This window comes from Bos taurus, chromosome 15, assembly GCF_002263795.3.
Source record: "Bos taurus isolate L1 Dominette 01449 registration number 42190680 breed Hereford chromosome 15, ARS-UCD2.0, whole genome shotgun sequence".
Classification (NCBI taxonomy): domain Eukaryota; kingdom Metazoa; phylum Chordata; class Mammalia; order Artiodactyla; family Bovidae; genus Bos; species Bos taurus.
Window position 1 is genome coordinate 28,417,034 of NC_037342.1, and position 27,317 is coordinate 28,444,350.

The 27,317-nt window shown below is 48.4% G+C and overlaps 1 protein-coding gene and 1 long non-coding RNA gene across 2 annotated transcripts in view; one reads left to right on the forward strand and one right to left on the reverse strand.

Moving 5' to 3' along the window:
- DSCAML1 (DS cell adhesion molecule like 1) overlaps positions 1–27,317 on the reverse strand; it is a 366,160-nt gene that overhangs the window by 321,801 nt on the left and 17,042 nt on the right. The window contains exons 2-3 of the mRNA XM_002693002.7: positions 26,836–27,153; positions 22,324–22,470 (exon numbers count right to left, since the gene is read on the reverse strand). Of these exons, the coding sequence (XP_002693048.1) occupies positions 22,324–22,470; positions 26,836–27,153 (465 nt within the window). The remainder of the gene's footprint in view (positions 1–22,323; positions 22,471–26,835; positions 27,154–27,317) is intronic.
- Positions 5,487–14,313, forward strand: LOC132342316 (uncharacterized). The gene is made up of 3 exons (XR_009490640.1): positions 5,487–5,559; positions 5,961–6,078; positions 10,003–14,313. It is a non-coding gene; the product is annotated as an uncharacterized lncRNA (long non-coding RNA).

Sequence of the window (27,317 nt, forward strand, 5' to 3'; positions counted from 1 at the left end):
TGTGCATGCCTGGAAGGGGGAGGGGGCCAAAGCCCCCTAGTCTAGAGATTCAAAGGCACCCCGGGCCCTGTGAGATGCAGAAAGTCTTAATTGGAGCTGTGTGTGCATCCAGCACCGATCACTCCATGATGTGCCTTTCTGAGGCAGCACAGAAGGCAGCCCTTCATTAAATCTGACACCAGGGAATTAATGCAGCTCGCTGCCGTCACTCTGCCTCCGTCACCCTTTCCCCTCAGCAGCTGCTGCTCCTTGATCTTCCCCACCTTCATGTCGAAAGTTCCCCTTGAGAAGGGAAGCTTCCCCTGACTGTCACCTGAGCTATGACTATATTGAGGGCCAGGACCCAGATCCAGAGGGTGCAGTGGAGACGGGTGGGTGGGTGGGTGGATGGATCAACACACACACACCTTCCTAGAAGGTAGCTGAAGGAAGGACCGTGGGCCAGGATGGTTCCTTTCCACCACTGGCAGAAGAAACAAGGATTTGAAAGCTGCCAGTGACAGCTTGCTGGCTCACCTCCTTTTAGCTATTCTTGAAAACATTGACTTTATAATTAAAGTCCCTTTGGGAGGAGTCGTGTAGAGACAGAGGAGGAAGAAAAAGAGAAGGGGCCGGCGGGGAAGCTACCAGGGCTGCTCTGCACTGTCATGGCACTTTCTTGCCCACTGAAAATCACAGCTTCCAAACTGACCCCCCACCTCCACCTACAGGCACCTTCCTACCTACCCACTATGTTCCCCCAAGTGACTTCACAGGTGGCTAACCTGTGTGCAGAGCTCCTTCAGTTCAAGATGAGTCAGGGCGGGTCCCAGGCAGGTAGAGTCTCACCACTAGCCATGAGAACCAGTCACTTCCCTTATAGGCAACCTTATTCTTTCCCCCCATATGCCAGGTCGATATTATCTTTGTTCTACTCACAATGAAAAGTGAAAACAGTTGGGAAGCACTGCCCTAGGGCTCCAAACTCTGTGATCTGTCCGTCCAAGGAAACAAAGCCTCAAAAGCCTTCAGTAACTTCTATTGTAAGTCACTAGACAGGACTTGAGTTTAATTCCTCTTTCTCTGTGCAGTCCCAAAAGATTTGTCCAGGGCTGGTAAGGAAAACTATAACACAAATAAGACCAGGGAGAGGGAGCATGGATTATGTGAATGCTAATTTAATGACAGAAGAGAGATTTAAGGAAGAACTGCCCTAAAGGAAGGAGGCAGATTCCCCAGGGAAGTATTAGTAGCTGACTGGGGCTCCTGGCTAAGGCAGTCACTATTATTCAGTCACTAAGTCACATGTGTCTCTTTGTGACCTCCTAGACTGTAGCACACCAGGCTCCTCTGTCCTCCACCATCTCCCAGAATTTGCTCAGATTCATGTGCATTGAGCCAGTGAGGCTATCTAACCATCTCATCCTCTGCTGTCCCCTTCTCCTTTTGCCTTCAATCTTTCCAGCATCAGGTAGGTATAGCCAAGGAAATAACACCAGTAAAGTAATAACTCCCATTAGCATTTAATATGGGTTGATCAAAACGTCCATTTGGATTTTTCCATTCAATATTACACAAAAACATGAATGAACTTTTTGGCCAACCCAACAGACAAGGAAGTTCCAAGAGGTAAATAAGCACCCCAAGTGAAACCCATCTGAGACCCAGGCCCAGCCTCCCGCTTCCTCCAGCGTATCCTCTCTCCCCTACATCAGAGCTTCTTGCCTTTGGAAGAGTCCCACTCGCTCAGGAATGCCAACTAGACAAAGTCTCCTCTTGACTACAATCAAACTGTAGAGTCAAGTCAGAAACGCAAAATGAGCCATTTTAAACAGTTCTTGATTTTGTTTTTTTAACATTCTTGAGGAATTCTGACATTCCCTTTTCATTAAGTCACAAAATCAGATTGTAAATTTTTCCCTGCCCAAGGTAGGGTAGGAAGACTCTGAGTGTTGGGCTGAAACCATGGTAACAAAGGAGCATCTGGTCACGGACTGACAGCCTGTTGGCCACCCATCATTAAGATAAGACATCACACCTGTATGCTTCTCACCAAAACCACAGCCACCAATATGTCTGGAGTCTCTGTTACACCCACTACCACCTGGGGAAATGCCCTTTGTCCTGGGAGCAGGAGTGCCCTGCTCTTCGGTAAAGCATCAGAGGAGGGAAGGGGAAGCAAATCAGCTCTCCTGGGTTTTCTCACTTTTAAAGGTGTTAATACAGGCTTCCCTGGTGGCTCAGTGGTAAAGAATCCACCTGAAATGCAGGAGACATGGATTCAATTCCTGGGTCAGGAAGATCCCCTGGAGAAGGAAATGCCAACCCACTTCAATATTCTTGCCTGGAGAATTCTATGGACAGAGGAACCCGATGCAAAGAGTTCCTCTGGGGTCGCAAAGAGTTGGACATGAATTAGCGACTAAAACAATAAAAAGGTACTAATATACATCAATATCAACATACTCCCTGTGTTAAAGATCCTAGTGACCCTCTGAATCCTCCCTGTTAGAAGGTTAACTTAGAAAGTTAAAAGGGAAAAGTGACGCTGAGCTCCTCTCAGAGATGGGCCTGGAGGTTCAGAGCTGGGGACAGGAGGAAGGCCGCTTAACAATGGGCCTGGAGGTTCAGAGCTGGGGACAGGAGGAAGGCCACTTAACATGGCAGTTCCCGATGAACCCTTAGGGACTGCAGCACATTTCTGCAGTCCATGTCACCCAAAAGCTCACAGAAAGGTCTACAAGATACATGTGGACCTATGTGAGGGTGGGACTTTTGTGAAAATTAGGAAGGAAGTTGAGGCCACATCTGGTCAGCAGCAGGACAGCGTAGCCCTGAAACAAAGGGCAAAGAAAGGAGATTCAGAATAGTTGGGAAGCAGGAGTCAGTGATGCTATGAGACCATAAACCTTCCCAGAATTTATAGACATCTTGGGAAGGATACGGGACATTCCCAAGGATGTGGAATTAAAATTAGAGACAACTTTCAGAGCTTTTAGGAGGAGGGACCATCGGAATGATATCTGGGTTATGGAGTAATATTATTATTCCAATGTTAGAAATGAGGAAGTTGAGAAATTCAGGTTAAAGGGCCCAGGGCTATTGAGGGCCAGGAGGCTCAGAATCAGCCAACATCATGAGTGGATAATAAAAAAGCAGATCCCAGGCTATACTAGTGGAGACAGCATGTTCCAACCAAGGAGGGGGCGAGGGTGCCATTGAACCCTCTGTTTCTACCATCTGTGGTGCAGGGCACTCACTCTGCGTCTGGGTTTTGAGAAAGACATTGAAAAACTGGAGTTTGACCAGAGGTGGTACCCAGGATGCGATGAGATCAGATCAAATATACAAGGGCCTGCTGCAGAAATAGGCTGCATGAGCCAGGGGGATGGGACATTGGGGAACGGGGGATGGACTGGAGAGGATATTACAGAGGGTACTACAGAGAGAGAAGGAAACTATGAAATTCTGTGGAAGTTTGGGGGTGGGCAAGGGACTGGGTGAGGACCTAAGGGATGAATTTCATGAAAGAAGATTTTAGCCCAACCTAAGAAGGAGCTTCCTAAATTAGCAAGAGCTTCAGCTACTTTGCAAGGTACCTAAACTTAAATATGGCTTTTCAAAACCACTTCACATTTAATCTTCTCAAAATGTACTTGCAGAGTGCAGAAAACTATAAAAGAGAAAACAGAAATCACTCCTAATCTCACCACCCAGAAAGAACCATAGCAATCACTAACAGCTTTGAAGTAGGTCAAAATATCCGTCTAAAATATAAGTATGAATGTGTGTGTGTGTGTGTGTATTTTTTAACCAATTGGGATCCTGCCATACATATATAATGTGTTTGCAACTTAAGATCATATTATGATCTTTTTTCATGTAATTGAAAATGTATTAGAATATTTCAATTCTATTATTGTATGATTATTTAATCATTCTCCTATCACTGGATATATAGGATTTTTTTTTTTTCACTTTTGTAAATAACACAGCAGTTAACAGAAATCTTCATGGCCATCTTTGGTTACTTTTCAAGGATAGAGCCCAAAGGATATGGACATTTACGGCTTCAGCTACCTACTGCCAAATTGCTTCCCAGAAAGGCTGTCCCGGTGTCTCCTCCTATCAGCAGAGCCTGCCCAACTCTTCCCTTGCTTGCCAACATCACCTCAAGGTTTTTCCTAAAAAGAGCACTCCTCCGTATTCAGATGAGAATTGAGACTTCACTTTTCAGGAACACGTCTGTTATCTGCCTGCTTATGATAAACAAGGTACAGACGCTGTCCTGCGCACACACCCTGATACACACACACGCTAGACCGTCTCGCAACCCTTCCAGACCTTGGGGAATCTCACCCCAGAGCCACCTTGTTGAGGATGACATCTGCCCTCATCCTGCAGTGGGATGCTTCTTGAGGACTGGGCCCCAGCTCCTTCAAGGCTACCAAGGGCATCTATATAATGAGCAGGGGCTGGGCTCCGGGGCTTCCAAGGCCCCTTCCAGCCCTGACATGTCAGTTCTACCATCCGCATGTGCCACCTGGGAACCTGGGTACGTAAGAGGGTCGGGGAAGCAGAGGAAAGGCAGGACAGGGGAAATCATTGTTTTCAGGCAAACTGGAATAGAACTAAGTGTTCTAGAAGGCAGCATCTGGTGATCCCTGCCTGCTCTCTCCCCAGCACACCCTGTGTTCTCCAGGCCTCAGGAGCACCGGGAGATCACTTTTCTTTCTCGGGTTTCCCTGTTGACATGACCTGGGCTCCCAGCCTTCTCTATAATTTGAGCTGGAATTGGGAGTAAACTTCTCAAAATGGGTAATTATCTGAGCACTTCCCTCCTCCACCCGCAACTCACTTGTCCCTACCCAGCTGGCCTCTGACATTGATCAACTGCCCCTCAGGACAGAAGGACAGAGGGAAGACTGCCAGGATGCTCCTTGGTTCCCAGCTTCAGAGAGCAAGGGGGTCTCACAGCCCTATGAATACTCCCGGCATTCTTAACTTTTAGTGGCCTCATGCTGGGTCTCCAGACTCTCATTAAATCGGGAAACGGATTACAGTGGGATCCCGAGGCAGACACATCTCTCCTCCTCTTATATTTACACCGTTTCATTGTTGTTATTTAATAGCTGCTGAGCACCAAGCCTGGCCAAGGTGGCCCAGGCAGAGGTGGCAGGAACTAGGTCGCAGAGGGCATAGCTGAGGTGCGGGCTGTGTACTCGCCCCTCCCCAGTCCCACCAACTCAGGCCCACCCAGGATCAGCCCCCAAACCTCACTTTCACCACCAACCTCTGCTCTCTGCTCCCAATCCCCCAGACCTAGACTATCACAGAGGCACCCAGCCTGTATGTAACCTCATCCCTTTCCTGGCATTTTGCCTATGATGTTGAAATGGGTACTTCTCTAATGAAATATATCATGCCTATAGAAAAAGGAAAAAAATAATATGAAAATATCCAAGCTTACTTTGACTATATTTTCTTGTGTTTCTGTTTTAGAAGAAACATTTTAAGAACGAAGACATTCTGAAAGCAGTTATGTTTCTCTCCGTGAGCCCATTGCCTCCTTCGTCAGAGGTAAGCGCTGCCCTAAATATGGTGTTTATCATTCTCCTGAGTGTTTTGGTACTTTTGCTACATATGCATGTAGCCAGAAACAACACAGGATACTGTTCTGCATGTTTTCAAACTTTATGCAAATGGTACCATAATGTACGCATCCTTCTGCACTGTGCTTTTTCCATTCAGCATGTTTCAATGACATGTCCAGGTTGATTTGTAAAGCTCTGGTTCATGCGTTTCCCTGCAGTATAGTATTTCATTGTTGGAATATAACAGATTTAATTTATCCATATTGCTTTCCGATGTTTTGCTATCACAAACACGGCTGCCGTGACAATTCCTGTCTTGCACCTGTGTAAGAATTTCTTTAAGGAATATGTGTTGGAGCTCATTTCTTAACATGCCTGTCTCCCCAGGAGGACACAGACCTGTCACGGTTTGATGGAGGGCACGTGGAGCTCAGTAGAATTTGTTAAATTGAACCGACCTGGAAGGGGTCTATGGGATCATCCGTTTTAGCTCCTTCACTTATAGGTGAGGAAACTGACATCCAGGAAGGGGGCATAAAATCATTTTGTGAGAGAGCTGGAACTGAAACCGTAGGCCCCTCCCCATCTTTCCAGCCTGATCCTTACCAGACTCTGGGGGAGCTGGTGACCATTACACACATGATCCGAAAGAAAGAGGGAAGAGTCAGAGAGCAGAATGGCCCTCAAAGGGGTCACACCTGGACACCTGGCCTCCAGATGTGGTCCTCACACCTGGACATGTTCCCTCCAGATGAGGTTGCCTCGGATCTGCACATCCAGGCCCCAGACTGGAGATTGCCTTTTGTGCTTTCCCTCCCGACTCCTAACCCAGTCCAGGGGAACAGCCTGGAACCGAAAAACAGGAGACCTGGATCTCATGGTTGAAAAGTGAAGAGTGGGCTCTGGGGCCAGGTGGCTTGGGGTAGAGTTTCCACTCCACTTCTTACCAGTTGTGCGGCCTTAGGTGAGTCGTTGCTGTTCAGTTGCCTAGTCGTGTCCGACTCTTTGTGACCCCAAGGACTGCAGCATGCCAGGCTTCTATGTCCCTCACCATCTCCCAGAGTTTGCCCAAGTTCATGTCCATTGTATCGGTGATGCCATCTTATCCTCTGTCACCCTCTTCTCCTGTTGCCCTCAATCTTTCCCAGCATTAAGGTCTTTTCCAATGAGTTGGCTGCTTGGAGCAGGTGGCCAAAGTATTGGAGCTTCAGCTTCAGCATTAGTCCTTCCCATGAATATTCAGGGTTGATTTCCTTTAGGATGGACTGGTTTGATCTCCTTGCAGTCCAACGGACTCTCAAGAGTCTTCTCCAGCACCACAGTTTGAAAGCATCCATCCTTTAGGGCTCTGCCTTCTTTATGGTCTAGCTCTCACAACCACACACAACTATACATAAAGCCTACACGGACCTTTGTCGGCAAAGTGATCTTTGCTTTTTAGCACGCTGTCTAGCTTTGTCGTAGCTTTCCTGTCATTCCACCTCCTGTTACTTCAACTCCACATGCCTCATCTCCTTCACCTTTAAAATGATCATTCTACCTACTGTAACATGATGTTGGGAGGACTAAACAAGTTAGTTTACACAAACGGAATAATTTGAATTGGATAGGCACAACTGGAATAGTGCCTAGCACACAGCAGATGCGATATGGATATTTTTAAATTGAAGTATAGTTGTTTTTTAATATTGTAATAGTTTCGGGTATACAATAAAGTGATTCAGTTATATACATTTTTCAGATTATTTTCCATTGTAGGTTATTACAAGATCTTGAATATTGTTCCCTATGATTTCCAGTAAATCCTTGTGGCTTATCTATTTGATATTTGGTAGTTTGTGTCTATTAATCCCGTACTACTAATTTATCCTCCCTTCAGTAACCTTAAGTTTGTCTTCTATGTCTGTGAGTATATTTATGTTTTGTATACAAGTTCATTTGTATTATTTTTTAGATTCCACATATAAATGACGTCATATAATACTTGCCTTCATCTGTCTGACTTCATTTAGTAGGATAATCTCTAGTCCATCCATGTTGTTGCAAATAGCATTATTTCACTCTCTTTTATGGCCGAGTAACATTCCTGTGTGTGTGTGTGTCTGTGTGTGTGTCTGTGTGTGTCTGCGTGTCTGTGTGTGTGTCTGCATGTGTCTGTGTGTGTGTGCAATACATACACAATCATCTCCTGATGGGCATTTAGGTTGTCTCCCTGTCTTGACTATTGTGATGGTGGTGCTATGACCATTGAGGTACATGTATCTTTTCAAATTAGAACTCTAATTCTTCTCGGGATATATGCCCAGGAGTAGATTGTAGGATCACAGGATCACTCTATTTTTAGTTTTTTAAGGACCCTCCATCATGCTCTCATAGTGGCGGGGCAGATGCTGTGTGTTTTACTATCCCAACTCCAGGCGAGGAGTCAGGGCAGCGTCAATGCACTCCGCACAGCATGGCTGTCCTTGCCATCTGACTCTGCTACCTGGCCAGAGAAAGGTGTCTCTCTGAGCCTCAGTTTCCTCATTTGAAAGTGGGGGTGATACCATCTCTCCCAAGAATAAAATGAGATAACACAAAAGGATCTTGATGAGGTACACTCCCCAAACAGACCTGGAGTAGTGGTCCTGTGGTTTTATTTATCCAGTTGTATCACTGCTGGTGAAGCTAAGTATCTTCCCCTTCTTCCTGGGCCACAGACCATGAGGAAGCAGAAAAGATATTCTGTCTTTAAAACATGAGGTCACTGCTGTGACAGTGCCTAGCACAGTGTCTGGCCCGCAGGCCAGTGGCTGAATAAATGCTGGCCCGAAGTGCTCCCTACTCTGTTCCAAAGGTTTTCTTCTCCCAAGGACAGGAGAAATCAGAGAGGCCACGGAGAAAGGTTCCTGAAAGCCTAGGAGCCTCTGTTTACTCATCTGTAAGTCAGGGTATCTGTTTTACACAGAACTGTGCTGAGTCAAAGTGGAACATACACAAAGTATGCTGTAAACTCTAAAAGCACAATATAAATTTATTCACACATATTATAAAGAGAATGTCGAGCTTGCCTCAGATCCCCATCCTGCTTAAACTCTGGGTGTGACATCACGGGGCCTTTCCTCCCACAGGCCTCGCTGGCAAGCTCCCACATCCACCTTGCCAGTGCCCTGGGTTATGGGACAGCCGCCTGGGGAGCGGCAGGAAAAAGAGGGAGAGTGTGGGGTGAGGGACAGCCATCAGCCTGAAGGAGGCCCAATGATTGTTCCTAGGAAATTCAAGGGCTGACCTCGGTTCCAGGAGGCGGAGCAAGGATGACCGCCGTGTCTCTAGGAACATCCTTAATCATAGAAGACTAACTCCCAAAAGTCCTTCCAGAATATTCCTTATCAAAATCTTCAGTGGCTCCCCACTGCCCTTCAATTATACACAACTCAGTGCAGCATCAACCACACCCTACACTTACGTGGACCCTAAGCTCTGGCCAAACTAGGCTTCTCCCCCCGAGAGAGTGCAGCCTTGTTCTTGGTGCTCCTGGATTTTACATCTGCTCCCCCAAACTATGGTCTCCTAAACAGGGGTTTGCAACCCAGCTGCTCACCCAGAGGGTTTCATGAATACAGGTGCCAGGGGCTTCCCCCAAGGATCCTGACTTAATTGTTAGGGGTTGGGCTGGCCATTGGTGTTTGTTTGTTTTTTTTAAATCTCCCCAGGCGACTCTAAAGTTGAGAGCTGACAGGTCTAGAACAGTCTCCCCCGCAGGGGCTCCGCCTGCCAAAACATCCATCCTCCACGACCCACGGGAACTGCCGCCCTGCACGGCGCCTGTGCTAATCACAGAAGGCAGGGCGCCCGCCTCTGAGCCCCCAGAGGCCGTGCATCTGCGCATCACACTCTGTTTCGTGGTGGGCTCACCTGTGTCCCCAGTTCATCCCACCTGTTAGACAGCAAGCCCTCTGCAGATAAGCAGATCATGCCCCACATCATCCTGGCTTCCGTTCACCCTTCCTGGACCAAACAGACCTCATTAAATCATGATCCATCCAAAATTGTCCATGAAATTCAGAACACATGGGCCACCCCCAGCCCAACCCAGAAGACTATGCGCTGAATGAGGAGTTGAGGAGGGACTAAGGATTTGTTCTCTTTGTTCAAGAGAAAAGGCCCAGGCCTAAACACTCACCCAGACACACTTCTGACCTTTATGCTCCCGTGGTGCTGCGCTTTCCTATAGACAGTGGGCCAAGATGTCTGCCCTGGCCCCTGCTCTGGGGTGCTTCTGGTCTATATAGGTGAATCTCTCACCCCTTTACATAGGCAAGGAAAAGTGAGTATGAGTGTGTGAGCACATGTGTGTGCACAGTCGACATGTACAAGTTACACCACGCATATTGTTTGTATACACACACAAATATTTATTTTAATTAATATGAGTTTCTTTGGTGTGCAGGAAGAGGAATTTCTTCACATCCCCTGAGATCCTCAAGCAAAGACCCTCAGGAATCACTGTCTATATAACACGGCATCTTGCGCACAGGAAGTGCTCAAAAAACATTTGCTAGATTAAATAATGAACTGAAAATTCAACCACCTGACTGTTGCTGATGCCAACACAGCCACCTAGAGAGATGCAGGGAATGAAGTCAGCGTAGGACCTGACACCGCCAGGAGCAGTCCAAAGGAGTCTGTGCCTCTCCTGCGCATAGACCTGACGGGGACAACTAGTCCCTCGAACTTCTCACAACTGCATCCCTCAGCCGGTGTCAGGACAGAAGGCTCTGGAATATTCCAGATAGAAGCCCTTTCCTTTTCTGTGTCCCATTCTGAAAGGCAGCGAAGAGGGACGCCTGCCACATGCTCTCAGAAGGGATTCCTTTGCTTCACAAAGTCCGAGGGCCCAATGGAACACCGCACGGAGGACAGAGGTTATCCGACGCCTGGCTGCACACTGCCACTCGCCATCACAGGCTTCTGTCTCTCACTCTCATCTGTTTCCCGGCTGACTGTCCAGATTCTTGGGGATCCCAGGTCCCTAAAGATAAGCCCTGGCCTTGAAATGGAAGAGGGGAATCTCCATGTATGAGAGGAAAACATTCCCAATTTACAGGAAGCCTCTGAGTACCCCCTGCCCCGTGTACTGGAAGGCAGAGGGTTGTTCCTACTTCTGACTGGCTTTGCATTTCATTACAAAAGGCAGGCTCGGCAGCCCCAAAAGACACATGCCTAGACTCCTGAGGATTCTGCGCACAGCAAGATGCCAGGTAGACTACAAAATGAAAGTGAAAGTCACGTAGTCATGACCGACTCTTTGCAACCTCATGGACTGTACAGTCCATGGAATTCTCCAGGCCAGAATACTGGAGTGGGTAGCATTTCCCTTCTCCAGGGGATCTTCTCAACCCAGGTCTCCTGCATTGAAGGCAGATTCTTTACCAGCTGAGCCACAAGGGAAGCCCAGACTACAAAAGCCAAGGTTAAATGTTAGGGAGCAGGCGTCAGCCATGCGGGGGTAACACGAAGGACTTACCCTGCCTCTGCCCCCCATATGAGAGTTGTCTCCTGACCTTTCTAATCTTGTGCCCTTCACCCTGAAGGCCAAGTGACCTCCAGGGCAATGAGAGCCAAGACCATCCTTCTGCATACTTATTCCTGGCTGTTCAACCTTGTCTGCTCACCCCGGGCTGCTCATCCCTGGATGCTCGCTTTTGTATACACACGAGACGATGCTCACACCCAGATGCTCACTCCTGGAATCTCATTCCTCACAGAGATCTTCCGGGTCTCAAGAAGATGACTAATCCTGGTACAGTTAATCACGTGCCTGCTCAGAACCAGGAAAAATGGAAAACTTACAGATAGAGAAAGGATCTATATATAGGAAGTAGGTCTAAATAGAAAAATATAAACTATACATGGAAAATGTTTTCCCTATATAGAAAAAGTACACAATTTCTGTTGCTCTCATGTGAGGACATTGAAGCTCAGAGAGGTTAAAGGATTTAACTAAGGTCACATGGCAAGCAAGGAGCAAGACGGTATCTGAGCCCAAGTACCTCGAAGGCCAGAGCCCACACCCTTTCAGCTTTGCTCCACAGCATCACTGCACACAAAGGGGCTGCCAAAGTCTGGCAGAGGTCAGGCATCCCAGGAGCACCACATCTTTCCCATCATTTAAATCTATTTCAGGGACTTCCCTGGTGGTCCAGTGGTTAAGACTCTGTACTTCCACTGCAGGAGGGCACAGGTTCAATCCTGGGTTGGGGAACTGAGATCCCACATGGTATGCAGTGTGACCAAAAAAAAAAACCAAAAAACCCATTTCATTTACAACCTAATCTAAAGGTCAGTCACCTTCCTGGTTAAACATTCTCCCTCAACAGTCATTGTCTGAGCACCTACTATGTGCTTGTGCAGTGAGGCTTGTGGGGTGATGAATGCCAGCTCCCCTCCCACTGCCGGCCTCTGCTCCGGCCCATCCCATGTGGCTCCAGCTCTGGCGGCGAAGTCTCATTGATACGCAACAGAGTTCAAAATCACAGGCTTGGCAGGAAGTGCCATCTATACATAGCTCTACCATTCTGTAAGCACCGTTGGCTTCTTCTGAATAAATGCTACCCTACATTAAATGCCAGAATTCGGCGAGCCATACTGCATGTTTGCAATGAGATTGAGAACTAAAGGCAAGATTGATTCTGATGTGAGCACCAGCAAAGCAAATGGGTTTTTGAAAACCCTATAATTTCCCTGCAACCCTTGACTTCACTAAACACACATTTTTAGACTCCAGCACAGTTAGGTAGGCATTAAACAAAAATGAGGTAGTCTAATGATGATTTATGTGTAGGATAACCTTCTATAAAGAATTCTGCTCTGATTTCAGGGTAACTTACAGAGGTGCCAACTTAAGCAAACAATGCCGCTTGTTCTGTGTCCAGTGCCACGGCGTGATCCCAGGGCAGAGCATTCATCTGCAATTGTCTTACATCTCCTGAAATTCACCCAGTGGGTGCTCAGGAAATGCAGCACCTGCCATGAACTAAATGGAAAAGCAAAATACGACACATGCACACGCCGCCAGAGGCACCTGTGAACACAGACATTTCTGCTTGACTGAGGAGCTGCGGCTGATGGTTCTGGAACCAACCAACTGGCATGCAAACGCAGAGCAGCCCGCCTGCAGGGAGACAGGAAGGGGTGCTGGGGAGCTGTGGGCATGCGCTCCAGGTGGGGGCCTCAAGAGCTCCTGGGATGCGAGCATCAAACCAGAGATCTGGCACACCCATCCCTGGCTGTGTAACCTTGGGAGGGGCCCCTCCACTCTCCCCAAGCCTGATTTCTTAAGTGAGGCTAAGAACGTGTCTCCCACAGATGGGTTGGAAGGATTCCGTAAGATGCTGCCTGTGAACTGGCTTTATAAACCTGAGAGCAGGTTTATAAGTGAAAGATGACACAGACGTCAGGGTCAGTGCAAGGTGGCCCAGGTCACCTCTAAGAGCTGAAACTGAACCATCTGGGCTCAGATCCTGCCCTACTACGTGCCCTCTATGGCCTTGGGCAGGGGACTGGCTTCTCTGCCTCCGGCTGCTCATCTGCAAAATGGAGCTAATCATGCCACCGACTACATAGGACACTTATGAAGATGAAATGAATGACTTACGAAGATGAAATGAATGACTCATGAAAAGCACTTATCACACAAGATCTCCATCACTGATCACTCATTTTCTTACTGCTATTATCACTATGATTATCATTTCACCTTAGGCCATCTGACTTAAGAGAGAATTCCTTGGCTGCTTCAAAATGGTTCCCTGTAATCTCTAACCTTCAAAGGGTCTGTTAAGGCAGGGTCCCCCAACCTCTGAGATCTAATGCCTGATGATCTAAGGTGGAGCTGACATAATAATAATAGGAATAAAGTGCACAATAAATGCAGTACGCTTGAATCATCCCAAAACCATGCCCCCTATACCGCCAGCCTGTGGAAAAACTGTCTTCTGTAAAAACGGTCCCTGTTGCCAAAAAGGTTGGGGACGGCAGTAGGCACTGAAGGTGGATTTTTCTGTCTGCCCTAAGAAGAGGAAGATGAGGGAGTCTGAATCAGATGTTCCCTTCCCCATAAATGCAAACAATAAGCAACAACAAAATTAAGGATCAGTTGCCTTTTCCCCTCTACAACTGCTTTGATGAGAGAAAGAGTAATTGTCGTGAGTCCCTGGGTCAGCCTTCAGGGTGAAGTCATTAAAGTATGTTACTCAAATGGAGCTTGGGCTTTGGGGACAAAAGCTCTGGGTCCAAGCATAGACTCTGCCACTGAGAAGCTGTGTACCCTGGAGCAAACTGCTTGGCCTCTCTGAATCTCATGTCTTTGTACTTAAGAATGGGGGTAGCACGCCTCCCTCGAAGGGTTAAAAGGAAAATTAAATGAGGCAACTTTCTGCGTGCCACAGGGCCCTGCAGAAAACTATATCTTAATACATGTTTATCTCCTCCTTCTGACTTTTCTTCTAATTATACAAGTTCCAGAACCTCACTGCATCTCTTTCCTCATTTGTAAAAAGGAGAAAGGAATGGGGGTTCCTTTAAGGAGTCAATGAAATGGTATAAAAGCACCTCATAAACTGCTTAGTGTTATTACTGAGCCAGGGTTTGAGACTGAGTGGATAAGACCCAGGTAGTTTGTGGAGCTGATCTTTGCTGTGCTGATACCAAACCACACACCTTCCTTCTTTCTTCAACATCATTCTGATCCGGCACCATGCAAGGCATAAGCGAATACAGAGATTAATAAAACAACAGCCGTTTTATTTCTCTCATTCTGCCCAGATATCATGATGGTCTATTTGAGTTAAAAGCACTGCAGTGGTCATCCACCTGGCCCCAGCTATTTACAGCTTTCTCAAGATCATGCTTAGGGGAAACCATTCTCCAGTGATCCCAGTATCACAGATCCTTTGGGAGGCTGCATCCTTGGCTGACCTGTGTCTTGTCTCCAGCCCGGTACCCAGAGAAGGTAGCATGGCCCATGGTTGGATCACATCATGAAGCTGGGTAGGCAATTTCTCTTCTGCACTTAGTCCACTCTTTTTCCATCTGAGAATCCAAGTCTTGTCAGAGGCCTAATGTTCATCTAAAGGATTCCATATACAGGTTTCATGGTCCCCACTTCGTAGGTGAAATAACTGAAGCTTTGTAAGTAAGTTGCTCCAGGTCACAGATTAGAACTAGCAGACTCCACAGCCTGACTTCTTTCTGCCACATTCCCCTAGCTCTTCCTCTTCGGTAAATTGTCTGCTCGTATCTGTCACTCTATTTTTTATTGTGTGTTGTCTTTTTCTTGTTGATTTTTAAAAATCAACAGCAGATTTTTAAAAATATATATTCTGTATATTAATTTTTTATGAGACAACACAGTAAGGAGTTCAGAAGCACAAATAATGGAGTCTGGATGCAAAAATTTAAATTGTGGCTCTACTGCTGACTAACTTGGCAATTCAATTAGCCTCCTTGTGCCTTAGTGTGTTCATCTATAATATGGAGAATGCTTATTTACTCAGCTTCAGATTTCTGTGAAGGTTAAATGAGCTAAGCATATAAAATGTTTAGAACAGAGCCTGGAAACTTAGTAGGTGCTCCATAAACATTAGTCATTATTATCAGGTTGCCATTTTTTTCTAGAGCTAGATAGAACCTTTATGTGTTAGATGTCCTTCCCAGACTTCTCTCTCACCGCTTCTATTTACCCTCCAGCCACATTCTCAGGTAACCCCATCCTCTCCTTGTCTTTCCCCACACTGTGACCTCACCCAACATGCTATTTCTGCTCCAAGGCCTCCTTCTCCTTCAAGAGCCTTTCTGAGCAGACATCATCAGAAAGAATCCCAGTGTCTGATATATCATCTCCTCTTGGGAAGACACTAAAACCCCTAGATAGGAGCTGCTGAAGGCAAGAAACAGGTCATGGTTAAGCTTAATTCCTTCGTAAGGCATGAGACTCTGCCTAGCACCCATTTGTTAAATTACCTTGAGCACACCATCTATTTCATATTAGTACAGGCTGACAATCCCAGCCCATTTTCTCCAAGCCCTTAAGTAGTCAAGAGCTGAGATCCCCAATTTTGCAACTAAACAACAGAGTATCACAGGAGGAACCCACAGAAGTGGTCTCTCTCAATGTAGCTCTGAAGCCGCTCAGTGTAATAGAGCTCAAATGCTGTCAAGCCTAGATTTTGTAAAGTATCATTTTTCCATGTGACCTTAGGCAGGTCTCCTTCCTTCCTGCCTGCCACAGGGTGGTCCAGCAGGGGAGAGAGAGAATCTGTCATTTCATCACCATCCTTAATCATCTTCTCTGAATACTGGAGGGGATAGGGGTCTGAACGAAACACAGTTCCTGCTCTTGCTGATTAGACATTCTCATAGTGGGGATAACACAGATTTTAAAATATTATAGGACAAAATACGATTAGCGTCTTGAGCAAGGAACTGATAAATTTCGGATGGAGTTCAGAAAAGGATCCCCTGGAAGGAGGTTAATCTGGATGATTTTTAAATCCATTCTTAGCAGAAATTGGGAAAGACATCATGGGGGAAAAAGGGGTATTTGAACCAGACTTTGAAAGATGGGTAGGTTAGACAGACAAAGAAGGAAAGAAGTCTGATAGTAAAAGAAAAGCATCCCATGAATAGTTAAGATGTTATGCTCTGAGAATGAGTAAGAAAGAAGAGGGAAGGGACAGAAGAGGGCATTGGTCTGGGCCTCCATTTCTTTATCACTAAATGAAGAGGCTGGGCCATATGACCTTAAAGGCCCTACAGTAAGTGACTGTTCATTTATAGTCTACATGTGCCCAACAGTTTTCCAAGCACCACCTGGGCTCTCTCATCTGTGCCATCCCCTGTCCAAGTTGGTGGAGACTCATGGGATCCAAGTAGCTTTAGCATCAGCTGGAGCAAAATGCAATTAATACACTAACCCTGCATTCCAAAGCCAAGCAAGATCATATCTGATTGTTATTGTGCTGGGATTATCCATTCTTGTCCATCAGAGCTGATGACATGAACAGAATCCTAAGTTCCCGGATCAGGACCAACTTTGTGTCTCCCACTGGGCCCCAAACAGAGCCAGGGCCTGATAAAGCCTCCTTGTTAGAATGGTTGTTCACTGATCTTACAGCTGGAGAGCTGTTGCCGTTCAGAAAAACTAAAGCCTCTGCTCACTGCACACAAAGCCAGAAGCCAGGGCAAGTGCTGGGGACATGTTTTGGCCCTCAAGCAAGTGCAGGAAACAGGGATGAGCCCTCCTCCTATGCTAGAATCTGAGGACAGGCCATTCCTAATGAGGAGCCTGCTCCCGAGAGGCAGCAGGAAAGAGAGCAATTGGAGGAGCCCAGCTCAGACCCAGGCCACTTATTAGCTGTGTGGTCTTGGGGAAGTTGCTTAACTTCCCTGGGCCTCCATCGTCCTCATTTATACAAAATTGGGGGAAAAAATAGAAAAGCAAAAAACTATCTTTCTTAAAGGGTTATTGTGTGGATTAGAGGTATTATATGTAGAATGCCTAACACAAAGGAAGTCTCAATACATAACGAATATGATCATTAATCTTATTATTATTACACTGTAACAGGTGCTGTGAGGGCCCTGGGGATAAAGAGATGGGAAAGATGGAGTTGTCCACTCTCCTGCAGCAGACAGAAACAATTTCTTCTACTGTGAGACACAGTGAATTAAGTGTTCAAGGAATGGAACTAGAGGAGCCATAGGTCTGCTACAGGCTGATGTTAAGGTTCGTGGAAGGGGACACATGTGAACGAGTTTAAAGGACAAAAGAAGAGTGCGGGGTCAATAATAAAGAAGAGGGGATCGGTGTAGACAGGCAGAGGAGGTGCGGGACCAAACACAAATAGGTATGAAAACCTATGAGCAACTTGGAACACTGGGGACAATTAGGAAGGGGGGCAATGGGTGGTGGGCTCACTGACTCCCACCTGTGGTCTGGGAACACTGCCCATTTTCCAAAAGAACCCTCTAGCTGTTTCTCCTTGCTCCTGCTTCTCCCTTCCCCAAACACACAGGGTCCATCGTGCACTCCCACCTCTGCCAAGCCCCGATGACGACCCAGCAGCCAAGAGCCCTGCCCATTTGGACCAGGGAACTGCTCCAGGCTTGTCTTCCACACCCAGGCAGATACATCTGGTCCACACATCTGAGCAGTGGCCAAAACTCCCCACTGGGGCCCAGACAACCAGTCAGGATGCTGGGGAAGAGCATGCTGGGAAACTCCCACAAGGAGCCCGCATCAATATAATCAGGTCTGGTGGAAATTAAAAGCTATTAGGAACAGGGCCGGATTTATCTTTATATCCAGTAACATGCATTGTAATGGTGATCATGCAGATGGGAAATTAAACCACATCTCAGCTTCACTGGAGGTCTTAATTTTAATTTATGTTTACACACAGCCTTTTGCCCTATTACCCCCCACTCCACACACTCTGTAGAGCCAGTTTACTTCAGACCAAGTTTCCCGGGAGAGAAGTAAGAGGTAGCACTCTGCCAGCTCCTAGGTGAGAGGCTCTGTGCTATTTTACATACATCACTGAAGAGCCCAATGGGAGGAAGTTGACTAGCTTGGGGGGCAGGAAGGAGGAGGAAGAGAGGGGCAGGGGTGGTAGGTCGCTGGGGAAGGTAGCACTTTGGGCTGTCTCTCTAGCCTCTACCTATTTGCGCAAAGCACAGCCCCAAAGTGGCTCAGAGTTTCAGCAGCAGCTCAAGGAGGCTTACCTGCCCCTCCCAATGGGTACAACTGGAAAGGCCAACCCGTGAGCCAATACCAACCCACGGAGCTTGCTTAGGGCCTCGGCCTCTGATTCCTTCAACTGCCCTCAGAGAGGCATTGGAGGGCCCCCTCCTCATTTATAGGGGTCTGCAACCGCCCCTTCTTCCCAGAGCACCCATCCTCCTAAGGGAGATGTCTCCTGGGCCCTGAATGGCCCACACAAGCCTCTTGTTCCTCCTCCTGCTCTCTCACCTGTACCTGCTGGCCCTGTGGTTGAAGGATCTGAGCCCAGCCCTGCAGACCCAGAGATCAAAGTCAACACCATTCTCCCTGCTCCAGAAGCTGCCCCAAAGTGTCAGAAGAAAGTCACTCGAGCTCCTAAGGAAGTACTTCCTTAACCTCAAGGCAACCCCATCATTATTTCTCCCCCTATCACCGTGAAATGGAGAAGGCAATGGCACCCCACTCCAGTACTCTTGCCTGGAAAATCCCATGGATGGAGGGGCCTGGTAGGCTACAGTCCATGGGGTCACTGAGGGTCGGACACGACTGAGCTACTTCACTTTCACTTTTCACTTTCATGCATTGGAGAAGGAAATGGCAACCCACTCCAATGTTCTTGCCTGGAGAATCCTAGGGACGGGGGATCCTGGTGGGCTGCCGTCTCTGGGGTTGCACAGAGTCGGACATGACTGAAGCGACTTAGCAGCAGTAGCAGCATCACCATGAAAAGCCGCTGTCCAACATCCCAGCTGAAGTGCATGCACACACACACACACACACACACACAAACACCAGTGTGGTATGGATAGCAAAGTATCCTGTTTTTATGAAAAAATCAATAAGCAATTTGCATTTTCCAAAATTAAAGCCTGGGGTGGGTAGACCCAAGTTCTGGCCCTTTATCTACAGAGCCTGGAGCATGCAAAACTCTACTCCTTCTGGTTCTCATGAATTCCTCTGCGAGGCTGTTATAATTGGCTGCATGTGCTTTGGGAAGTCCATCCCTGGATCTAAAGCGTAGCTACAGAGGATCTAGAATGACGCTGGATGGAGTTGGAGAACTGGGTAGTGGAGGAAAATTCTCTGAGGCTCAAGGCAAGGAAGAGGTCTATAGAATCGATGTGTACAGAGCCCAGCAGACTGGCATCTAGCCCACTTCCCTGATAATTATGCCCTTTGGGGCCACCAGCCCAGGCTTGACATCAAAGACAGCCCTGAAGCACCAACAACAGTGAGCCTGGGGGAAGCTCACTGCCTCCAGCTCCTCTACACAGGAACCAGGTTAACCTTCATCTGTCCTGTCTGAGATGAGCTTCTAACCACTTCACGCCCCCCACGCTCAGCCTATCCCAATGCCTCTGTGCATGCAGTTCCCACATTCTTTAACTCTCCCAATCATCCATTCACATATCCACGGGACATTTGGTGAGCATTCATCCTGTGATAAAAGGTGGTGTATTAGGAGCCAGAGGGGTGTGTACATGAAAACAACCCAGCTTCCACCCTTAGGAAACTCAGTCCGGTGGGGCACACAGACCCTGATACACAGAAACACACACCCCACAACAGGAGACAACAGGACAGAGAGCAGAATGCTCTCGCCCCTTATAATTACCATCACAGTCCCAGCCCTTCCTCAGTGTGTGGCAGGCAGGGTTTGAAACATCTGACACATGAACTAGCTTCACTCTTACTTGATCCCTGTGAAGTAGGTCAATCATCACCCTGTTTTATTATTGTTGGGGAAAATGCGCCACCATGGAGGTAAAAGTTACCCAGAGGGTTGAGTTTCAAGCCCTGGCAGTCTGATCCTAGATTCTGGGATCTTAGTCATTACACTTGACTCAGTTCTATGAACCTTTCCCAAACACCAGCACTGACTTTTTCACCTTCCTGAGGCCAGGATCCCCCTTGTCTAAGGCACACAAGCCTCTGTTGTACTCAGAGTAACTCTTCTTGGATACATTTGTATGGGTGCCAGGAGGCAGTTCCATGTGGGGTTCAGGGCACAGGCTAAAAAAAACAGCCCTGGGTTCAGCCCTGCCCTCTACATAAGATGTGTGACCCAAAGTCTCTTTACTTCTTGGAGCCTCAGTTTCCTCTTCAGAAAAGTGAAGGGAAAAAAACACACTTACAGATTTTTTGTGAGGATAAAATGAGGTCATATGTAAAAGTTTCTTAGCCCAGTGCTGGGCATATAGTAAACACTCAAAAATTATTATTATTATTTTAATGAATATAATTATTGGTCTATAAATTCAGGTCTATGAGAAAATACCACATTTCTTTACATCCTTTAAATCATCTTTCCATGTGACTGCTGGAGAGACAGGACATTCAATCTCCATCCTTACTGGGGCTTCCCCCAGGAGGCACCAAGGTCCAGGGTCTTTCTGGTGCTCACCAGCCTGTTGTCCCTACCTGCATCATCACTCTGGATCAAAGGCTGTGTACTTTATGCTTCATTTGAATATAAGAACCCTATCCTCAGTCCCAGACCCCATGGAGCTACCCACAGCAGACCCTGTGAAGTCCGACCACTTCCTCCAGCCATACCCACTGAGCAGCCCGCAGCACCACCCTGCCTCTGGCATCTGTTTGTCTCCTGCTTGTTCACTGCCCTCCTCGGAGGCTCTCCTCCCCAGCCAGAACACCCATCCTCATCTTTGCTGTTTGCTTATGGTTTTACAAAAGGCAGGAAGAGCAGGTATCAAGTAGTTTCTCATTCCTGTACAAGATCTGAGACCAGGAGATATAATGGCCTGGCCATCGGCGTGGGACCGAGAGCAGGAAAAAGTTCCAAAGGCAAAACAAAAATTAATGTCTCAAAAAAGTATCACACCACCTTGGCTGTCAAGATGCTGAAGCACTGGTCTCCCAGCTCCATCTTGGAGCCACCCTATAAGGAGGAGGTTTAAAACTGTTCATGTCCAGGTTCTGCCCCTAGAGATTCTGATCTGGGATGGGGCCCAGGCACTGGTGTTTCTTCAAAGAGCTCCCCTGGACTTCAGCTGTATAGCAAGATTTGGAACTCCGGCTTTACAGGTGTCATGAACAGAAGTCTGTCTTCTTCAACTAACCTGCAGAACTCAAGCCAACTAGAACCATTTCCTACATCCCAGCGATGGGTCATCGTGCTGGAGGGGCACTCAGCGAGCAATCTGGTCAAGTGGAAAGGAAAGGAAAGGAAAACCAAGGCCCTTGGTGGAGAAAGGAAGAAACGTGGCAGGGCCTCTGCAAAGTACAGCAATGCAGGGAGAAATGCTGGAGCGATGGAAAAACCCCATGGTTTTGTAACCGGAGGCCTGGAGGTATTCTGAGGATCTGAGGTCCTCTCTTGGGGTTTCCAGACCTGTTTTCCTGTGAAAGGGACAACTCTGCATAGGGAAAAGGAACCAGCAACGAAGGGACTGCAATCACAGTGCCTCTAACAAAGAGAGCCTACAACATGGTATTAACCTCTTTCTCCAACTCTTGGCACAGCATGAGGCCAGCTAGGATTCTGAAGGGACGTCTAGGCAGCTCATGAAATAAGAGTCCCACACGCATGCTCACTCAAGTCTGGTCCCCTGAGAATCCCGGGAACATGGACCATGTACCAGCCTCTCATCCCTCCTCTCCCCACAGTCTTTCATAGGTAAGGTCTTTCAGCCTTGCCTCCCATCCCTAAGGCCATGGGCCATCATGGACCCATCAAAGTGTCAGGAAAGAAGGTGAGCCCACTCCTTCCTGGGAGCAGGACTGACCTGTATCTGATGGGATCTTCGCGCATACAGGCCGCTGGCACATGGGTTTTCAATACCTCACACGGAGACGCATCAAGCCAAGACTGAAGACACTTTTTTGCCGAAGCATTACCAGAACAATAAAAACTGCTCGCCAGAACCAACCTCGAGAGCTGGGTGAGCTCAACCACCAACTCGGCTCCTCCGATTTTGCACCCCACCCCCACGCCCTTGCCTGGGCAGCGCCACGGTCCTTTCTTACCTGGGACGATGGCGACTGTGTCTTTCTCCCAGGACACAACGCTAACGTATTCCTGCACTGAAGAGGGGATGAGGCACTTGAAGACGGCCACGCTACCACGCATCGACCTTTGATCCTCCACCCGGACGGTGTAGGGTTCCCTGAAAACTGCAGACAGGTTGCAGGGCGGAAAGAAGAGGGGGTCACAGGCTGGGCTGGGACAGGGTGGGGGGCCTGAGAAAGCCACTTCTCAGCACCCCAGGCCTCACCCACCACCACTTCTTCTCCCACATCCCACCTGGCCCACCCAAAAGCTCCTGCCAGGGAACTCATTCCTGCCTTGTCCAGCAACCTCCTCCACTCCCCACCCTCCCTCAGAAACACCCAGCCTCCCTCTACAAGACTGTAACTCCACCTTCTAGCCCTTCCAGTTCTGGTGAGTTTTAACAAAGTGCATTAGGTTGTACAGGCCTGGAGGGCAGCACCTCCACCCTGCAATGGGATCATTTCAATAAGGGGATGGGTGCTTTATAAGGAAAAGTACCAGAACGCCTCTAAGGAAACCTCACCTTCCTACATTATTCCTGGGCCCAGGGTGGTAACGGTTTGAGGCCCGGTGACCATCACATGCCAAAACAAGAACCATGGGACACAATCTAACAATAGACGTTTTTGTATGCCACTTCAAAGTGAAAGGCAGCCTGGGAAAATATAGTTCACATGCACAACTTTCTGTAGGGCTCAGGGGTTTATAAGAACAATGAGAGAGAATATTTGAAACAGTGAAGATCTCTGAAAATGCGAAACGGCAGTGACATGGGCAATCTCCAAGATTCTCCCAAAGCATCCTTGCTGCTCTCTCCCCTGACCTGACACCACCTACAGCCTGACCTCCAATCCTGGTCCTGCCTTCAGATGACCCCTGCTTCACTGTGTGCAGTGGAGGCCTCCTGCCTCGGTCCCAGGGCTGGTTTCTGGGGCACTGCCATCTGCAGATGCTCTGCCTGTCCGGGCCCCTGGGTAGGCTGGACCAGCCTTGGGGTAGAGCTGAGGGGCCCACCTCTGTCTCTCTCTGATCCTCCCCTGCTTGGCCTCTCCCCAGGGCCATTCTCCATCCTTCCATGTCTTCTCTGCCAAGCAGAGCTGGTGCAGCCAGAGCCCCACTGCCTCCCGACCTTGTCCCTCAGCAGGCACCTGGGCAGCGTGCCCTCCTGCTCTCCCTGCCATGGTTGCCAGGGTGATACTCAGGGCCCGGCAACCCCTCCGGCTGTGCACCTGCAGCCCCCGTGGCTTCATCAAGAGCTTCTTAATTGGCTGCTTTTCCCATCAGGCCAGCCCCGTCCAGTCCTCTCCTGGCCTTTATTCTTTCCCTCCCCATGGCTGTGACGGGAAGACGCACAGTTGAGATGGAGGAGAGAGGCGTGGAGGGAGGCAACCCCAGCTCCGTGGGGCTATGGTCCCCCCGCCCTTCTGTGCGCTGGACGTGGCACTGCCTGCGGATGCGAGGAGAGCACAGAGGAGACTAAAGAGAGGGAGCAGAGAGGAGGGGGAAAAGGGCTGCGGCAGTCCCCCAGGGCCAGCAGAGGCCCACGGCTAGCAGCATCAAACAAGCTGTCCCTGCCACCTCCTCTGAGCAGCGCTGTAACCCTGGACAATAGAAACTAAAGCCTCAGTTTCCTCATTCATAAAAGGAAACAATACCAGCAGCATGGAGCAGGCCTGGCACATGGAAAATACTACAGCAGTGCTGCTTGTCATTACAGCTACGCCTCTGGGATCAACTGGCAAGGTGACCTTGGGCAAGTGGCTTAACCTTTGTCTTAGTCACTTCACTGTAAGAAACACCAGACAGGATTATTGTGAAAACTGACACCTGACCCAGTAACATGCAGGTAACAGGAAATAGGGCATCGCTTGCTCTTAGCTCAATCCTCCAGGCTGTGGAGGCCAGAAGTGGCCTCCAGACCATGGGCTCAGGGCTCCCAGTCCAGCACCTGGGTCCTCTCAGGGGAAGGGTGCTGCTCCCAAAGAGAGGGTCCACGGGGAGCCCCAGAGGAGATAGCTAAGCATGGCCCTGGCATGCTGAGAGCTCAGACTCGCCCTCTAAACAAACCAGCAGGATGAAGTCCGTGCTCAGTTGCTTAGTCGTATCTGACTCTTTGTGGCCTCATGGACTGTAGCCCTCCAGGCTCCTCTGTCCATGGAATTTTCCAGGCAAGAATACTGGTGTGGGCTGCCATTTCCTCCTCCAGGGGATCATCTTCCCAATCCAGGAATCGAACCTACATCTCTTATATCTCCTGTATAGCCAAGCAGATTCTTTACCATTGAGCCACTTGGAAAGACCAATGGGCTAAAAATCAGCTCTTTAAAAACTGCCAACCCAGCTCACCCCCTATATACACCCATTCCCTACTACTTGGAACTTCATACGTGTGAGAGGCTGCTGTAAGGCAGAAGGATCTTAATGCAACTGAGCATTATCTCACTGGACCATCACACAGTGATGAATGGGGTAGGTGCTGGCAATCAGCTTTGCAGAGGCAAAGCTAAGGCTCAGAAAGGTGTGTTTTGCACCTAAGGTAAGTTACTAAGATTCCCAAGAACAAAACAACTTTCCTTGAGGGGCTGACTCTTTGCTAGGCCAGGAAGTCAGAGCAGGATCCATCACTAGGCAGGCAGGTCTGGGAGACTTCCCTGAAAACCTCTCTCCTCTGCCCAAAACAATCACCAGGAAAGATGGTGCACCCAAGGTTGGGTGCCATCGTAGTGGGCTAGCTAGAACACTACCTGTCCTCTCCCACCCAAAATGCTTAAGAATCATTCACCAAACCTCGGTGTTTTATTACTATTTCAGGCACACTGCACAATGGATTAGAACACACCAGAATATCATGCGGAGAAGGCAATGGCAGCCCACTCCAGTACTCTTGCCTGGCAAATCCCATGGACTGAGGAGCCCGGTAGGCTGCAGTCCATGGGGTTGCTAGGAATTGGACACGACTGAGCGACTTCACTTTCACTTTTCACTTTCATGCATTGGAGGAGGAAATGGCAACCCACTCCAGTGTTCTTGCCTGGAGAATCCCAGGGGCGGGGGAGCCTGGTGGGCTGCCGACTCTGGGGTCGCACAGAGTCAGACACGACTGAAGTGACTTAGCAGCAGCATATCATGACATCCTAGTAAAGACTGGCTGATCTAGGCCACTGTCTTGCCTCCAGACCCAACAAAGAGAAATGAGACTTTCTAGTTTCTATAAAGAGACCAGTTGAAAAGCCCTCACTTCCTTGCCTCCGTCAACTCTTCCCAAGACCAAAATCCTTCACTGCTAAGAATTTTCCATCATGGGTTTTACCTAAATGTCTGTCCTCACGAGATACCTTATACTCAGATGTCCATCAGCAGTGGAATGGATAAATAAAGCGCAGGATGGTCAGACGAGACTCCATGGCAATGAGAATGAACAAGCAATATCTTTGCACAGCAGTAGAGCTAAACCCTACAAGCAACAGTGAGCAAAAGACTCAAGAGAATACGTGCTGTAGGACTCCACTTAGATGAAGTACAGCAATAGCAAACATCCATCTCGTTAGAAGTCAGGACCGTGGTTTCCCCAAAGGGTGGAGTGACTGAAAAAAAGCACGAACAGGCTTCTGAAATGCTGATACCTTCATCTGGATATTAAACTTTGTGAAAATTCATCAATCTATATGCTGCTGCTGCTGCTAAGCCGCTTCATTCGTGTCCGACTCTGTGCGACCCCATAGACGGCAGCCCACCAGGCCCAACGGTCCCTGGGATTCTCCAGGCAAGAACACTGGAGTGGGTTACCATTTTCTTCTCCAATGCATGAAAGTGAAAAGTGAAAGTGAAGTCGCTCAGTTGTGTCCGACTCTTCACTACCCCATGGACTGCAGCCTACCAGGCTCCTCCGTCCATGGGTGCACATTTCTTTTTATATATTCTATTTCAATAAAGGGTAGTTTTTAAAAAAAATAGAAAGTCACTGAATGTTTTTCATGAACCAAGTACTAAAATGAACACATTACTTAATTTAAACGGGTGTTATCTCATTGAACCAACACACATGGTGATGAATGGGTGGATGCTTGCATCAGCTTTGCAGGGGAGGAAGCGGAGGCTCAGAAAGGTGTTCTCTGCCTAAGGACACACAGTGCCCAGTTGCTCAGTCATGTCTGACTGTTTGCAACACCACGGTCTATAGCCTGCCAGACTCCTGTGTCCATGGGATTCTCCAGGCAAGAATAACTGGAGTGGGTTGTCATTTCCTCCTCCAGGGGATATTCCAGACTCAGGGATCAAACCCGTGGCTCCTGTGGCTCCCGCACTGCAAGCAGATTCTTTATCCCTGAGCCACCTGGGAAGCCTTAAGAACACACAAGCAGTGGCAGAGCTAAACAACACAACCTTCCTTGAAGGGCTGCCTTCTTCCCTGTTACACTCGTCCTCAGAATGGGTACTGCCCGCTCCCCATTCCTGCCCTGTAGGGGAGCCCGTGTCTGGTCCTCTACCTGCTTTGACGCGGATGTTGGGGCTCCGGATCTTGCCGGCAGCGTTCTCCGCTGTGCAGAAGTAGTCATTGTCGTGGATAAAGCTATTGAAGGCGGAGGGGGAGAAGGGGTAGAGCTGCAGCGTCCCGTTAGCGTGGACGTGCCGGATGTGCGGCACGTCATAGATGTCGTCCCCCGTGGCCAGGTACCATCGAAGGGCCGCGCTGGGGGAGCCCGCGGCCGGGCAGGGCACCACCACCCCCACGGAGCTGGAGAAGGTCACCTGCTGCAAGGAGTCATTTACAAAGTAGAGGCTGGTGCCGACATCTTCAAGGCGGGCTGCGGGGGAGGAGAGAGAGGAGGAGAGCAGAGAGGCTAGTTAGTGAAGCTAAGGATACCCTCAGGGTCCACAAAGGCTGCAAGCCGGCGCTCATTCATAAGACGTTGGAGCACCAGCCATTCAATAAGTACTGCTGAGCACTGACTATACACCAGGTACTGGC